This window comes from Adiantum capillus-veneris, chromosome 5, assembly GCF_014529385.1.
Source record: "Adiantum capillus-veneris isolate H3 chromosome 5, ASM1452938v2, whole genome shotgun sequence".
NCBI classification, from domain to species: Eukaryota; Viridiplantae; Streptophyta; class Polypodiopsida; order Polypodiales; family Pteridaceae; genus Adiantum; species Adiantum capillus-veneris.
The window spans coordinates 34634766-34651539 of record NC_140935.1 but is presented as its reverse complement, the minus strand read 5'-3'; the positions used below and the strand labels follow the sequence as shown (position 1 = coordinate 34651539).

Below are 16774 nucleotides of genomic sequence, written 5' to 3'. Positions count from 1 at the left end.
ATCTTTTTTTATGTAGTTTGAGTGTTTTTGCATGGAGACAATGTTCAATGATTGGATAATGAGGTGTGTGTTTTTTTGTGGAAGGGCATGGGTAAATTGGTTGCCATTTTGCTTCTGCTTGAAGGCGTTGGAGCTCTTTGAGAACGGAGCTGTCAACTTTGATTTGGTTGGGCTAGATTGGGTTGAGGATGTGAAGGTTGGCAGGGTCTTTTACTCGGGATAAAGCGGTGTAGATCAATCCATGAGTTTTGATTCCTGAAGGATCGAAAGCAACTGCTACGATCGTGAGCCCTTGTGACCTGTGTATTGTGCGAGCATTTGCTGGTTGAATAGGGAGTTGTGTCCTAGAAACCATGTTCAGTGTGTTTTTTCCAACTTGAAAATCTTTTGTGGTTTGAAATATTGGTGTCCAGCTTGATTCAATGGTTCCGCGGTATAATTGCTGGTAGGTGTAACATTGCTTTGCACCTATGGTGGCATCAAAAAATGCTATCCATGCTGTGTAGGCACCACGCCTAGTTTCGATAATTTTGAGTGTTCCGTCAGCTCCATTGACCAAGCCATCTGAAATGTCAATGTTCCCTGTGCAGAGCTCGACTACCATCCCTAGCTTAAGCTCAAGAAGGGATGCCAATCCTGCTGTTGCCTGAGGATCATTTGGGATGACGAGGTTTTTTGAGCATGTTTTGTGGTGTTTGTCTATTGAGTGGATGATATAAGACTCGCCAACCAAGTTGTTGTAGATGAGGTGATTGTGTTGGTTCTTGGATTGGTTTGTGAAGAAGAGGTACGGTGTGTTGAATATGTTTGTTGGTGGTTTGTTGAAGGTTGAGTTGATGTAAGCTATGTCTTCGTTGCTTTGTGCACCAGTCCTGATACGGTTGAGCAAAGCGACAAAATCTCTGTTTGTTTGGCGCATTGTTTCTTTGAGGTCGTAGCATTTTATGTGGGTGTGCCAAAATGAAGGCCTCAGTATCTCACAAAGATTTTGTGTTGGGGCAAAAATTCATTGATCACGCACGGGGCTTGCTTGTCAAAGGTCGCCGCAAAAGATAACGTCAAGGCCTCCGAATGGTTGATCGTGTCTATGTTTGATAGTACGCATTCTTGTGTCGATGATATCGAGTAACCTGCTCCCAATCAACGAAGCCTCGTCAAAGACGACTAGTTTCAGATTTTTATATTGTAGCGAGAGCTCTGCTAGAGCGTCGTTCGATAGGTTTGGACTGTGTTGTAGAATGAGGGGCAGGCGCAAAGCTGAATGAATTGTTGTGCCGCCCATATTATACGCAGCCTTTCCTGTGTAAGCCATGAGCAATGCTGTGGGATAGTCAATGTCATTCTCGATGGTTGTGTTGTAGTGTCGTATCAAACCTTGAATAATAATTTGGAGTGTGAATGTCTTGCCTGTGCCAGCACCTCCAGTCAGAAATAGGTGGATTGGGTGTGTCTGCTGCAAACGTTTTCTCAGCATAATGTCATCAAATATTAAGCATTGTTCGTAATTCAGTTTGTCGACCAGAGAACGGTACTGATCATTAGGAAGCAAAAGGGTTTTGGAGCTAACTCTAGGATGTGTTGCAGGAGGCCTTGAGCTTGGAAAATCTAGATTCACCTCATATTAGAATGCCTCTCTACTGGTTGCTGAGGCTGAGCTGGACAGTGGCGAACATTTGCTGGTGCCAGGTACAGGCTCAATCGAGCAGAATTTTTGCTTATTGGGAGTTATCTCAGAAATATTATGCTCGTATCTATCCCTCCATAGAGGTGTTGACTCCTCAAGTTGTTTCTAAGAACCTGTGAATGCCAAAAAGAGCAAGCAAACTTCATGGTAATGTCTTTCTGAGTCTTTTGTGGGGCTAAAATTCGTATATCTAAAGATGTGTGGTTTCTTGTTTTTGTGGGGTTTACCTCGTAGTTGAGAGTATTCGCTTGCAAACTCTGCAAGGCATAGGTGTTGTAGACTCATTGGGCGTGAACAATATTTTGTCACGATGTCGTCGAAGAAGATATTTTCGTCATCAGGATCGAGAGAGTCTAGCGCTGCTCTACGTTTTAACAGTAATGTCCTTTGGTTTGCGTAATCTGCATTTACGAATACGAACTGCCTTGAAGCGCTGTGCAGCGGTAAAGAAAGTGCAATGTATGTAGCTTGTTGAGACGAAATCTCTTGAGCATTAATTAGAGCACTCCCAAGTTTTTTAAGCCTTTCCAATGTTTGAAGATTTTTTTGCTTGCAAGTGTCCAATGCACTTCGGAAGGCTTTGCTTAGTGTGGAGTCAGTTTTGGTCATATATGATGTGCAGTATGCAGCTGCTCCGTGGGCGTTGAAGATAAACTGGATATCAGTGTTGGCATCCCAGAGTGTAGACAACGTTTTGTTAAAGTTGTTTGTATAGATATCCTTGGGTTCTCGTTTCAACAAAAGTGTTGGTTCTATGATTTTGACTGAGAGTGACTCGATGTAAGTTTCTTCATCCATGGAGAGGTAGTCCATCCATTCGTTGAATGTCATGTGAGGAGAGTGGCCAAGGTCTGCTTGTCTCTCATCAATTCTCTCCTTGTTTGCAAGTAGAGACCTCTTTTTTTCTTCACTCATCACAACAGGAAGCAAGATTACTGTCTCTCTTGAGGGAGCACGCGGAAACCCAAAACGACATGTTGTTTTTCTCTTCTTGCAAGCCTTGCGATGAGAGTGTGTTTGCGCTGCTCTCAATGTCTCATGCAACAAATCTTTGTTGGTTGAAATGTATTTATCCACAAAGGCTATGATATCGTCGTTTGTTGCAGCACCAAAGGATGGTGCATCCTTGATCCAAATCAACCCGTGATCATGTTGGCTTCCTCTATGTTGGAACTCAGTAACAAAAAAGTAGTCGGCGACTTTTCCCAAGATAGCACTATCTCGTTTTATCTCAAGTTTCATCGCTTTGAACCTATGAACATAATATCTTGCCGTTGTAAGTGGATCAGCTCGGACAACTGCTCGAATGAATGCAACATTGTTTGGGTAATCATCCTCTTTAATTTGTGGGTTCAATTTCTTGAGACAGGCTTGTAACGGATCCCATCTTTGCTCAGCACAGGAGAATGTCACAAAAAAAGTGGGATGGCCTAGTTGTCTAATCATAGCAAAGATATTGCGTTTCAGCTTGTTTTTGTAGTCTATTGATGTGCGCAAATTTTCGAAGTCATGGTAACCAATTTGTGAATTTAGTATTTGCTCAATGTTGGTGGTGGCCTGGACATCTTTTGCTTTTAGTTTTTTGTCTTGTAGTTTTCCTTTTCGAAGCTGCACCCATATAGATGACAACACTTGAGAGATGATGATTTTCATTGTCTTGAAGAAAAGGTTTTCGATGTTGTTGGCAAACCTTCTATCTTTAATTTTAAGCTCCCATTGTGAAACTTTTTGGTATTGCTTCTTCGCGATGCCATGGTATTTCCTTTTATGTCCAAAGAAAAGCGATGGGAATGATAGCTCCTCGCAAGCATCGTCGCCAAATATGCTAAGTGGACTATACCCTTCACAAGGCGCCATAGTCAAAGCTTGACCATTATGGTCGACAACCTGTTGTGCAGAGTAGCACCGTGTATGAGCGTGTCAGATTCTTCAACCTCTCCGTCTTCGTTATTGTTGCCATCAGCCACGGCACAGTCAACATTAAATGAGAACGTGGAAGACCATGTCTCATGCATGGAGGCTTGATGCTCAATGTATAACGGTGTTTCCAAGAGACGAGATAATGCCTCGACTACGTACGCTGGATGGACAGATCCGCTTAAGTATGCATGGTTGTACTCTAACTTTCGCTTGATCTCAATCAAAATAGTTGCTCCGTCATGCATAAAGCGAGGAAGGATTCTTTGCACTCTCGACAAGTCTGCCATGACATTCACAATGCTGCCTCGTAACCCGTATTGACCTTCATAGTTAAGCTCATGTATCTGTGCGAAAGGGATGCGAAGCGAAACCAGACGAATCTCCAATGAATTCAAGTCTTCAACAATAGCAATTTTAGGGTTGAAAGTCGTTTCACCATGCATACAAAAGCGTGGAACTATTTGTTTTGAGAGAGAATCTTTGCAAGGTTTTCACACTTGGAGTCATTCAAAATTATCCAAAGACATGTTTGGTCTCAATATTTTAAGAAAAGAAGTGGTGCGTCCATCCAATGGTTGTAAATTTTTCTGAAACAATAATGTATCACAGGAGACACATGGATGCATAGGTGTGTCGTTTATGGATTGGAAAAATTTCTTGTGTCTAAGCTTTTGTCTCCTTGGATTTGAAGAGGTGTGAGTTCGTGACGCGGAAGCATTGCACATGTTATATATATATATATTTTGATTTGATTCAAGGTGAGATTAGAACACACCAAAGCTTTGAAACGAGTATCAATTTCTAGAGCTTTTAGTGTTGGGGAGTCTTTTATTAAGTCTTGTAAAATGCATATATCGTTTTTTGACCACACACATCTAGTGCGTTTGTGCTTTTGCAATGTTGCCGGTAGTGCAAGGAAACCGTTACTGGTGTCGAAGAGTATCAGATGGATGATTCTAGAAGAACTTGTTGCAACAACACTACCAACTTGCTGACTCCTAGAGTAATATTCTTCGTTAAAGAAATGCGCAATACATAAGACACCAAACATTTGAGCCACAAGCGAGATCAAGTTAATGCTTAAAAGCTTTGAAGTGGTTCTGCTATTCAAACGCTCAAGTAAGATTTGCTGTAAATTTTGAGGACTAGTATGAACATGCCACACTTTTATCCAAGTGTTGTAAGTCTCCAAATCATTTTCTTGCAACATACGAATGATTTTGTCAAGAAGTGTTTGCTTCAATAACTCCAAAGAGTAGTCAACTTTTAGAATGTACAAAAGAGCCTTAAGCACATCATTGTTGAAGCGGTCTTTTCCAAAAAAGGACATGTCAATACCATACACGAGATCGTTGAATCGAAAACAGAAATTGTCACTCAACATAATTGCACAAAATGTAAGCCAAACGATTAGTTTGCTATAGTTCGAATGAGACTATACATAAGAGAACGCTATCTTGTGGAAGGATTACAAAAGGATTTTTTGATAGAGAGCAGGTCTCGATAGGAGTTCTAACAAAAAAGGGTTCAAAGCTATTAAGAGTTTAGAGTACGTAATCAAGGACAGCAAAGTGTTTCTAATGTTGTGACTGGTAATCAACCAAACGACCTTGCTTATCAATAGTAAACTCTCCTATCTTCTTGACACTCATCAAAGATGATTTCAACTCCACTACATTACTATTGTAGAGGTCAACAAAGGGAAGAGATAGACGCAAGACCTCGTGAACCAATTTTCCCTTCACGTCCACATTAATGCAAGAACCTCCTTGTAAAGTGATCTTAGCTTGCAAGCTAGGCACCTTCAAAATAGCAGAGTTCTTTTGACAAGAAAAGCAATATGGCTCTGAAGTTTGTCTACTCACAAAATTTCCTTTGCAAGCCTCACAAATATACTCAACACCAACATTATTGACATTCACGATCTCCAAAGTTCCAAAAACCTACAGCATTAGAAAAGAACAATAAGATCAATCTCAAAACGGTTGCATTTAAACTCCATTCTTAACTCACCTTTTTTCCAAAACCCAAAGCTGCTATTTGTTTCTTCAATGCATCTTTTAAGCTGGCCTTCAAAGCTTGAGGCAAAGCACAGAGTATTGTAGAATCCACAATTGATAAAGTGTTGGAACGTTGCTTGAAGATATTGATATTGCGTGCCACACAACCATAAAACCCATGCTCATTGACACAATTGACCATGTGATGGTAGTCACCTCGTCGAGATGGCACAAACAGGAGCTGAAACAGAATTCTATGTTAAAGGCTCATAAAAAATCAGAACACAAGAATTTCAATAATCTGGAGTAAATTTACCGTGGCTCGATCAGATGACGCAGGACCATCGCTTATCATCAAACGAGCGCTACTAGAACCATCAGTTTTGGCTGTAGTCTCAATTCTCACAACAGTAAATGCAATTGTCACCACGGTGTCCACAGTTGTAGTTTCTTTCAAACAAAGCAAATCACAAATTCTATGCTCAGGAAACAAAACCAAATCACATTCAAATGGTTCCCCCTTGATAGCGATAGTTGTTGCGTCAGCATGCAAAGCTAACTGAAAGGTTCCACCATCATTGTGAAATCTTTGCTTTATGGATGCACCCTCTATGCGTACAAAGTCTCCCACCCCAAAAGACTCAACAAATTGTGAGATGTAACTTTCCCCCACAACAAATGTTATTGTATGCCTAGCTTCTTGATCAACTAAATCAGCCTTCAAAAATCTTGGATAAGCAGCATTTTCGATTTTGAAAGTTCCATACTTGCATAAAACCTTGCCCAAAAATGCAAAGTGAAAATTTATTAGCTCTGATAGGTCTCAAATGAGGAAGGTTGGAGGGCCTTTAGGAGCGAGAGCGAGCTGAGAACCAAATGTTTCAGCAATAGGTTGAGGCTTTGACACACCATGGTGTTCAAGAGAGCGAGAAGACGAGATTTCAAAAGATTTCTTTAAGATTTTACCTGCTCACAGAAAACAACAATATGATTTACACACCACATAAACAAACTGAATACTCAAAACCACATCTAATAACATACTTCTCGCATTTGTGTAAGCCTTTTTCAATGCTTTCGCTTTCGGACTCAATTTCTTAAGAGGGGACTGCACTTTTGATTCCGACAGTGGGCTTGAGATCAAATTTGTTGAGATAGTTTCAACATGCTCTTGTGACTCAATACAAGTGTCTACATAAAAACAATTTCAAGAATCAAGGATTAAGAATTCAAGTTATTTTAGCAAACCATGTCAAAAAACATACCCTTCTTCTCAACGTCAATGTCCATTCCTTCCATATGGCTTTAACAATTTCAAATCTAGTCTGCTAGGTAAAAAGAGGTTCAAGGCAGCGTTGTGCCAATGGAGAAAGACAAAAGATAGAGGAGGTAAGCTATAGAAGTATGCACAAGGGGACAAGACCAAAACTTAAGCTAGAGAATATGGAGAGAACAGCTAACGTATGAGACAAATCAAGAGCATGGAAAGCCTCAACTTACAGGAAGATGGGAGAAATGTGTGGATAGAGCTTGAGGGATTTCTGGAGCATAACAGAGTTAATAGGGAGTAAACTCTTGAGGCAGAATAATGAACTGCTCACAAGGGATAGCAATATATAAAAGGCATTGTGGGATATTCATGACTGTGTGTATGTGTGAGGGGCACAGAGAGAGAGAGAGAGAGAGAGAGAGAGAGAGAGAGAGAGAGAGAGAGAGAGAGAGAGGCATGCATAAAGAGGCTAAGTTATGAGAGAAATAAATAAGGGGAGCAAAGAGTGGGCATTAAAGGACAAGGATACTAATATATACACCACTATGGATATTCATGAGTGTGTGTGTGTGTGTGTGTGTGTGAGAGAGAGAGAGTGAGATAGGAGGGAGAGTGAGAGAGAGGAGCACGTATGTGGAGGCCAGATGATGAGAGAAATAAATGATGGAAGCAAGGACTGGGTCTTAAAGAATAACAATTATACCTTTTACAAGGTATCAATAAAATATTTATAAAAGATCACAATAAAGCAGCAAACTTATGATTTGGACAACTCAACTCAAAAAGTACCCAATCAAATTTAACTAATTGGCCGTTTTTTAGAAATAAAAATGCATTCAAAAGACACGAAATATTTGCAAAAAAATTTTAAACAGTCGCAAACTCAATATGGCTGTTACACTGTCAAAATGGAGCCAATAATCTCACAAAAAAATCACAACAAAATTAAACAATCATGAATTCAACCTTGTTGTCACACAGTCAAAACAGAGTCAATAATTTCACAAAACAATCTACAAGAAATTATACTGTGGGCTCATTATTCACTCAGAAATCCTGAATATCTTCTATTGCTGGAAGAAACAATCAAGACCCAATCTACTGTCGATTTTCTACAAGGAATTATTGCATCAAAAACTTAAAGACCCAAAAGCCTGGACCAAACCCCCAATTTGATAATATACCACCTGCGCATGAAAAACTCAGCAACAACACACAATACAAACTAATTTGGACGACGAAACCCCGTCACCTCCTACTTCTCATGCCAATATTGCACTTGTACCAGAGAGAGCCTGACAATTGCATGCGCAGACAATGCAAAGGCCTTCAAGACATACCATACGTAAAAGCATTATGAGCATCTAACAATTGAAATAGCACAATTGAAAGCAGCATGAAAGCCAAATGATACCAGAATGAGGCATAATCGAATGCACTTGAGTACAATCCCAATTGTCAACAAATCTTAGAAAACCCATTAGGCTCGAGTTACCCTTAAGGCTGAAACAGCCCACGCATCGAAGTGAACCACACACCTCCCAATGAAAGCATAAAAAAGTGAGCCAGCGTTCTCAATCACACGTCTAAATCTGAAGCAGTGATTGCACACAGGCAGCAGAAACGAATGTCGTTCAACTGCAAGTAAACTCTTTTGGCAGGCACACCTAGTGCAAAAAACCCAGCTTTCCTTTCAAAACACTCAGCAATGAGTCGACACTATGGACACACTGCACAACGAGCAACAACCAAGTGTTAGTCGCAGATATGCTTACTAAAATGCAGGGATGAACATCACCGTTGATACAACCCCCCCTACAAAATCAAAGCTTTTAACGATGCACAACAGGAGACTATTTATGCAGTCTTTGCAGATTCCCAAACACCGCAAATGCTATGAAGCGAGAAACCTGTTTTCCCACTGCAAAACAAAACCATGAACCTGTTATGTGGGATCAAACAACTTTTGAAACAGAAAACTAGAGCAAAAACCAGAAAATCACTCAACAACGAATTGACACTATCTTCGAGCAGGGGATTGACATGCAACAGGTCGAACGCAGCATGCAAGGAATGCCTACTGCAGCAGTAAAATCAGTTATTCTTCTACTTCTTGCTCACTGTTACTACCTTCCTGTCTCTAGCATTCCTCTCTAAGCCAGCACCCACACAGATCATGGCGAGACACCAGTTGCCAAAGTCGTATCTTGAAGACCTCACGGATTGCAAGGAACCAAAAAACCGTAGCTGTGCCGATCTGCAAGCGAAGTGTGTTCTGCGCAACTATCACCATGCTCACTCGAGATAGGTGACAACGACAGTTGAGTCTTCAACTTAGCAACATAGCGAAAGGAATCACCTACGCATTCGAAGTTGCCTCTGCCCTTGCATCAGCATGCCCATCAGCAAAACGAGGCCATTCCGATCAGCTTCGAAGGTATTCGCGCCTGAGGGAGTAAAGCAAAGATCTAACATGGCTTATGAAGAGGTTTCGCTTACTTGAAGGAGTCCCATAACGTAAAAGCCGACACAGCAAAGGGCTGCAAAGATGGCGGTTGCTGCTGTGTTTTCGAGGGAGATGCCACTCGAACCATAGCACGAGCAGAGACTACTTAACTGGCTCCTGTAGACACGAAGGAGCACCATGAAGACGGTGGCTGGAGCGAAGTTGGAGGCTTCTACAGTCGCCGTTGGCACTCTGGACCGGAATCGGGGGACCAGCAGAGACGAAGCTACTGTAGACATTAAACAGGAGCATGAAGGCGAAGCTCGTCATGGTGCTGGTGCATGGAGCAGCAGCATGGAGACTGCGGCGATCTCTCCAGAGCACAGAACCGCAGACCAATCCACCGCGCAGAGGCAGGCAGAGAGAGAGAGAGAGAGAGAGAGAGAGAGAGAGAGAGAGAGAGAGAGAGAGAGAGAGAGAGAGAGAGAGAGAGAGAGAGAGAGAGAGAGAGAGAGAGAGAGAGAGAGAGAGAGAGAGAGAGAGAGAGAGAGAGAGAGAGAGAGAGAGAGAGAGAGAGAGAGAGGGAGAGGGAGTGGGAGCCTCCACCCTGCCCGGGTCGCTGAGGACCTCCCTGTGTGCTCCATCCTCCTCAGCTACGTGTGGTCCACCAAGCACTAACGAACCCGTAAACCCTAAACACCCACCCAAGCAATCCTAACACCCAGCAAGCAACCCTAAGCACAGAGAGAGGGAGAGTGAGAGCGAGAGGGAGTCTGGAGAGGTCTCCCTGTTCGCCATGGCGGGGCAACACACTACCATAGCAGCACCAAAACCAAGAAAGACCTACCGTGCAAAACCAATAACAAAACCTACACCCTACTCCTACGCAACCCTAGACCTCTTAAGCCCTAAAGATTTCACCTATCGATGAGGATCCTAAGACTCTTCTTAAAAGCCGCACTTTCCATTTCAACTACTCAAAACCCACCAACCCATATCTTCTCACTTATCCCCCGCATTAAATAATCCTCACTCATTCCTTTCCAGAACCAAGCCAAGCCTTTACAAAGACCATCATTAAAATTTTTCTCAACCAATAGAAATTTTTTTCCACTGACAACACCCAAAATTATTTTTACTTAGCACAAAAAGTAGAACCATCACTAAGGCCTTAGGCCCTTTGGGCAGGCCAAAAAAAGGTTGTCTTAGCACTAAATCACATGCTATATGGAATGGAAAGGAAGGAGGTGTGCCAAACGTTTCCTTGAAGACAAGATCTCAAACCCTTTGGGCTTCTATTCATGTAACCAAAAGTGAGTTTAACTTCACCTAAACAGTATGAGTCAGATGCATGTCACCTCCGACCTATGGGGGTTTCTGAAAATGTTACAAATCAACCTATTACTGATGTAGATGTACATGATGTACTTGATGAGGAAAGGGCTGAAAATGAGCAGGCTAGAGGTATGCCAAAATGGCTGGTGAATACATTGCGTGACAGTAAATTGGATGCACCTTTGTCTACTCGTACTCGTTCATGCTCTCGCCATGCATTTTATGCATTAGATTGTTATGCTTTGGCTGTGTCTAGCTTACATGGTGTTGAGGAGCCTCTGTCTTTTGATGAAGCATAAAATTCAAAAAATTGGATGGCTGCCATGCAATCAGAATATGATGCGCTTATAGAAAATGACAAATGGACTTTATGTGATTTGCCTCCTGGAAAAAAGGCCATTGGTTCGACGTGAGTTTACAAGTTAAAACGCAAGCCGGATGGTGAGATCGATCGCCATAAGGCTTGACTTGTTGGAAAGCGTTATCCACAACAAAAAAAACATAGATTATGAAGATACTTTTTCTCTCACTTGTCGTATGACTACTGTGCGTTTTCTATGTGCATTGGCAGCTCATTTTGGTTGGGATGTACATCAATCAGACATTGTTACTTCTTTCTTCAATGGTGACATATTTGAGGAAGTTTATGTAACGAAGCCTCGCGGTTTTTTGAGAAAGGACAAGAGGACAAAGTGTGCAAATGTAACAAGGCTTTGTATGGGTTGAAGCAATCTCATCGTGCTTGGTATGAGAAAGTTGACACTCATTTGGTCAAACAAGGATTTCGTAACAGTCCAATAGAAATCACATTTTATGTAAAGCGTGAGGGTGATGTACTTCTCATTGTGGTTCTTTATGTAGATGATTTGCTGATCACTAGACCAAATGAGAGACATATTGTTGAATTTAAGGCTGATTTGATTATTACTTTCAAGATGAAAGATTTGGGGTTGTTGCATCATTACTTGGGTATACAATTTAAGCAATGGGATGGTGGTATTGCCTTGTGTCAGAAAAGTTACATAGAGACATTGTTATGTAAGTTTGGACTTGAGGATTGCAAACCTATTGCCACTCCCATGGAAACATGTTTGAAATTGAGTCTTCATGATGATGGTGATCGTGGTGATGTCACTCTTTACCAAACTGCTATTGGATGCCTCATTTATGTATGCAACATGAGGCCACATATTAAGTTTGCAGTCTCACAGGTCAATAGATTTATGCATAGCCCAGGGTCTAAGCATTGACAGGATGTCAAGAGGTTTCTTTGCTGCCTTAGTGGCACTTTCCATCTTGGCTTGTTTTATCCCAAAGGGGGATCATTGCCGCCAGATTTACATGCTTTTTCAGAATCAAATTGGGCTGGTTGTTTTGATACGCGAGTGTCCACAAGTGGTTTTTGTTTCATGCTTGGCAGTTCATGTATATCATGGTTGAGCAAGAAGCAATCTAATGTGGCCAATTCAAGTTGTGAGGCTGAGTACAAGGCAGTCCTCACAACTACGGTTGAGTGTGTATGGCTCAGATGCCTTATGGCTGATTTGGGTGTTGGACAAGACACTGCCAACACTATCTACACTGACAGTCAGAGCGCATTGGCAGTTGCGAGAAACCCAATTTTTCATGCTCGCACAAAGCACATTGAGATGCATTACCACTATGTGAGGGAGAGGCTCTCAGTAGGAGAGATCAGCTTGGCTTATGTGACAACACAGGACAACCTTGCAGATCTTTTCACAAAGGCATTGTCTCATGAGAAGCTTGAAGCTTTTTGCAAAGGTTTGGGCTTACTCGCCTTTGTGGACTGACCATGTCCTCACGGCATGGCACTTCCCTTTACTCATGTACCATCTCTCGTTCACCGCATCACTCCAGGGAAGATTTGTTACCATATACGTGTGGTAGTGATGTGTGTGAACACATTAGGACCTCTGGGGCATTTTTTTCCCTCTTTAGGAGGTTTTTCCCCCGTTCATTATATATATGCCCATGACTCTAGGGCTATCTATCTTTCCATTGCACACTAAGTAATACACTCTCTATTGTGTGTCTTGAGCTTCCTTCATCTTCTCCAAGTTGTGTGTGTTTCTCTGCAACCCTAATTCCAACAGTTTTTTTAGGATGATTTGTACGGGGAGAGGAGGAAGGCGCTCTACCCACCTTCCAAAACAGCGAGGAAAGTAGCCAAACTAGTCCTCTCTAGGACATGGGAACCTCCTTATCACCTCCGCTTCGGGGTTGTCGAAGTGAACTGGTAGCACTCGCATGCAGGTCGCAAATGGATAGGCGATCTTTCGTCGCTTTACTTTGGATGACTTTCTTTCTGGTAGCTAGGCATGATTCGGCTTTCTAGAGCCGCGTGGCCAGGTGTTTCTTTTTCCTTGGGGGTCATTTGATCTAGGATTGGCCTAGCCCTCCTTTTCCTTTGGCACAAAAGGCCCTTTTGGCCCACTTAGAAGCCGAGGCTATACTTTAGTTTTTAGATTCCTTAAGGAAGAGAGGCTTTACTAACCTTTTTCCTTCCTTCATATGGATGATTTGTTCGTGGTGGATGTTGATGTAGAGGATTTCCGATTCTTCTTTACTTCCATTGATGGCATTCATTGATAGAGTGCGGTGGGTGATAGCAACGGGAGCAGCCTGCTACCCTTTCTCTAGTGGCTCTTGATTCACGGTTAGAATGAGAGATGCAAGATGGAGAACTTACTTCTTAGATGTTGACGACGTGTATTTTGGCAGCAGCACATTGATGAAGGCTCTTAGTGCTTCTTCAATTTCTTCTCCTCCGTTCTCCAATTACAGAATTCCAATAGCCACTCGTCCATGGTCGACGATGTGCATTGTTTTCAACATTGTAAACTGAAGGATTTTGAGAAGCCCTCCTTTGTGCGGACACCAAATGACCAGCGCAAGCACAAAATGGAGCCCAACGGTCTCTATGTCAGGCCCGCACTTGCAAAACTCTGCACTGGGAGTGAACAGGGGACACCACCTAGCTTTGAGCGGCTAGGACACAGACAACAGGGATTTAAATAACACTAAGATAGCATACTAGAGAGAGAGAGAGAGAGAGAGAGAGAGAGAGAGAGAGAGAGAGAGAGAGAGAGAGAGAGACAGAGAGAGAGAGAGAGTATAGTGCGTTCTCTAGGGAATTTTCACGTATGTGGATATCCTACACCTATGCATAATGACACTTGGAGTGAGTGTGTGCGCATGACTTCTACTTCAAGTGCTGACCTCTCCCCCCGAGATAGTGACCTATCAGTGCTCTTTTATAGGTACAGACTACTTAGTTTAGTATAAATTGATTAGGTTTAGGGCCTCAAACTGGAGAGACAAAGCAAGTAGTCGGGTCGTTGATGGTTGACTAGTGCTTTGTTTTGGGAGAAATAAGAAAATGATATTCTCATAGGTGGGCCTTTGTGACCATCACATAGAGAGATGTGAAATATACAAATGGGTTTTTGCAAAGTTTGGCTTGGAAACGAAAAATGAATTACCCTAGGGATGTTCATTGAGCAAGTGCGTCATGGATGAGATGCTGGCAAATTGCAGGCTTCATTGGTGTGTTTGTGTAGTGTTGTCATGCCGCTTTGCTGGCACGGAGTGAAAGACGAGCTGGGTTTTGTTGTATGCATTATGTGGGTTTTGTAGACCAAAAGTGCCTCAAGTTGAACCAATTGGGCTGATAAGTGAAGATAGAATGAAGGGCTAGTTTTCTGCTTAAACATGTAGAGGTTGAAGTGTTGAGTAAATTGGTCGAGACGGCTCATCAAACAGAGCCCTAGTGAGGAATTTATTGCAGTGTTAAGCTGGAAGTGGTTGTAGATCCTTGCTAGACAAGGGAGTTCGGGACAGGTGACCCAAGTGGATGTGAGTGTATAGATGCGTAGTGCTCAGCCTACCCGTCTTTTCAGATTGCAAATCAGACCTACGAATTGCAGTTTATGGTCAATTGAAGTTTTGTTGGGGGCTAGGTTGGTACCCACCTGACTGCATGGAGGGTCGTGCCATCTGGAGTTCGGAGTGAGTCAAGGTGAGCTTGCCGCCGGTGTTTTTGGCTTAGCAATCGGATCGGCAGAGGATAATTTGCAGGTAGTGCTTTAGGAAGCCAACATGGGTTTTTTTTTTGTTCATCGAATGGGGTTTTTTAAAAGAGCTTTGGGGGGTAGCCTCACCAGAGGGCGCCACATGGCAGGCAATAACGCCATATGCAAGGGAAACAAGCGATTTGGGGGGGTATAAGGGCCATAACATGAAGCCCATGGAGCATGCATGAAGGAGAGAGAGATCCCTTGTTGCGTGGACATGGCGGCCCGATGGGCATTGTGTTGTGGTGGCGCACGGCCCTGTAGGGGCTGCGGTGCGGGAGTTTTTGGTAGAGAGGGACAGAACCAGAGGTGCACGTCCGCTAGGCGGTGGTAAAAGGTGGCGAGCCTTTGAGATGGCAAGCAGGAGCAAGGTGCTGATGTGGCATAACGCCTAGTTGGGTCTCGGTTCCCATGTCTGTTGGGGCCAAAACATTTTGAAGGCACCCCCCCCAACTAGCGATATCGCTAGTGATCAGGTCGGGAGGGGTCTCGCGGTAGCAGGAGGAATATAAATTTTCATATATATATATATATATATATATATATATATATATATATATATATATATATATATATATATATATATAGAGAGAGAGAGAGAGAGAGAGAGAGAGAGAGAGAGAGAGAGAGAGAGAGAGAGAGAGAGAGAGGCCAAATAATGCAAGGGCCGAGTCGGGCGGACAAAGGTGTGTACCATGCAAGAGTGGCCAAAAGGAAAGTATGCCAAGTGCTAGCAATGCATAGAAAATGCTATAAAGGGACTAAAAAGGGGATGCACGGGTAAGAAGAAGCGATTGTTTTTTTTTTGTAGCAATGCTCACCTCCTATAAGAGGCGTTCTTTATGAAGTTGAAGGGGTTGGTTCTTTTGGGTTCTTTTCTTTTGGGGAGGGTCAATTTTCAAGAATTCTTGGGAGGGCTTTTTGGGAGCCGGCTGAAGCGGTGGGGAGTTCTTCTGCTTGAGAGCAATTGGAGAAGGCAAGGGAAAGGCAAGAAACGGCGTCAACAGCACAAGTAAATTGGATGGTAGAACAACTTGGGGAAGAATTCTGAGGCAAGGGTTGCAATTGAAAAGGCATACCAAAGCGGGCATATGCAACAAGATTTTAAAAGAGCAGTCAAAATCTTACAATGTATCTGCTGCCAGTTGTCAGCATCTCTTGGGTTTAGAAGCTTTGCTTCTTCATCATTAGGAGAAAATTGGACTCACTTTTAGGCCTTTCAGTTCTAGAGAGAGAGTGGCGCTCGACCAATGAGGAAGAGGCTAACGTTAAGTCTAGAATCAACATTTTGGAGCTAAGCTCTTTTACAAAAAAGAGAGAAAATATTATTTTTGCTCATCAAATTGCACAATTTCACGCTTTCAAGGCATAAATTCCATAAGTCGTACTAACTTTGTACCAACGAATTTCAGAACTTTCATTGAAGACTCTATCTAGTATCTATGTTCCCGCCCAAATATGACTTTGAGTAGCTTTACTTCCCTCTCAAAACTTCTTCCCTTTTTCATATTTGCGCCAACCTTTCTATGTATTCTAGTGCACACCATGACTACTTCTCGAAGGCCTAGAACTACCATCGACTATGTTAGCATTTTTAATAGTTATACTACAAATGACCAAGCATGGATACCATCTTCAAATAACTATCGGAAGTTGGGTTCTACTGCAAACTAGGAGGAGGAAGAGGAGATAATGCAATGATTTCATGGAGGCTTTCAAGGGACAAGTTAAAGAGTTTAAAGTGTGTGCACAAAGAAAGCGGGTGAAAGAGGTCCTCATACAACATGCTTTCTAGCATGTAGACTTAAGGTTGCAAACATCTCCTCCAAGTTTTCCACGGCATCGACCCAACTGTAAGTTATTTTGAGCATATCATTTAGTGCATGATTATATTCGAAGGTTAAGTAGTGGATATTATCTTTGGTATGTTTCAGATATTTATCCATCGAATAGGATAGATTGGCAACTAGTTGAGAGCATAGTTGGTATTTTTTATGCTTTTCATGCATTTATTGGTGAGCAAAT

The 16774-nt window shown here is 42.4% G+C and overlaps 3 protein-coding genes across 3 annotated transcripts; all 3 read right to left on the bottom strand.

The window, feature by feature from the left end:
• Positions 1–172: 172 nt before the first annotated feature.
• On the bottom strand, positions 173–919 carry LOC147457128 (uncharacterized). Its single transcript, XM_086513279.1, has one exon. It carries the CDS (start codon positions 917–919, stop codon positions 173–175), a length of 747 nt encoding a protein of 248 aa, XP_086369405.1.
• A 114-nt stretch (positions 920–1033) lies between these two features.
• Positions 1034–3541, bottom strand: LOC147457127 (uncharacterized). The gene is made up of 2 exons (XM_086513278.1): positions 1912–3541; positions 1034–1605 (listed from the first exon to the last, which is right to left on the bottom strand). The coding sequence occupies exons 1-2, from the start codon at positions 3539–3541 to the stop codon at positions 1034–1036; spliced, it is 2202 nt and encodes a 733-aa protein (XP_086369404.1).
• A 1971-nt stretch (positions 3542–5512) lies between these two features.
• LOC147457126 (uncharacterized) lies at positions 5513–6894 on the bottom strand. The gene is made up of 7 exons (XM_086513527.1): positions 6870–6894; positions 6649–6795; positions 6514–6570; positions 5921–6054; positions 5821–5845; positions 5618–5674; positions 5513–5547 (listed from the first exon to the last, which is right to left on the bottom strand). Exons 1-7 carry the CDS (start codon positions 6892–6894, stop codon positions 5513–5515), a joined length of 480 nt encoding a protein of 159 aa, XP_086369653.1.
• Between the last annotated feature and the right edge of the window lie 9880 nt (positions 6895–16774).

What these genes read in the sequence shown, in the direction of transcription:
- LOC147457128 (XM_086513279.1), bottom strand. Translation starts at nt 919, where the DNA reads ATGCGCCAAACAAACAGAGATTTTGTCGCTTTGCTCAACCGTATCAGG.
- LOC147457127 (XM_086513278.1), bottom strand. Translation starts at nt 3,541, where the DNA reads ATGGCGCCTTGTGAAGGGTATAGTCCACTTAGCATATTTGGCGACGAT. An exon ending in CGAATACTCTCAACTACGAG is followed by an intron (nt 1,606 to 1,911) that starts GTAAACCCCACA and finishes AGGTGAATCTAG; the next exon opens with ATTTTCCAAGCTCAAGGCCT.
- LOC147457126 (XM_086513527.1), bottom strand. Translation starts at nt 6,894, where the DNA reads ATGGACATTGACGTTGAGAAGAAGG. An exon ending in GGCTTACACAAATGCGAGAA is followed by an intron (nt 6,571 to 6,648) that starts GTATGTTATTAG and finishes TTCTGTGAGCAG; the next exon opens with GTAAAATCTTAAAGAAATCT. An exon ending in CTTTGGGTTTTGGAAAAAAG is followed by an intron (nt 5,548 to 5,617) that starts GTGAGTTAAGAA and finishes CTAATGCTGTAG; the next exon opens with GTTTTTGGAACTTTGGAGAT.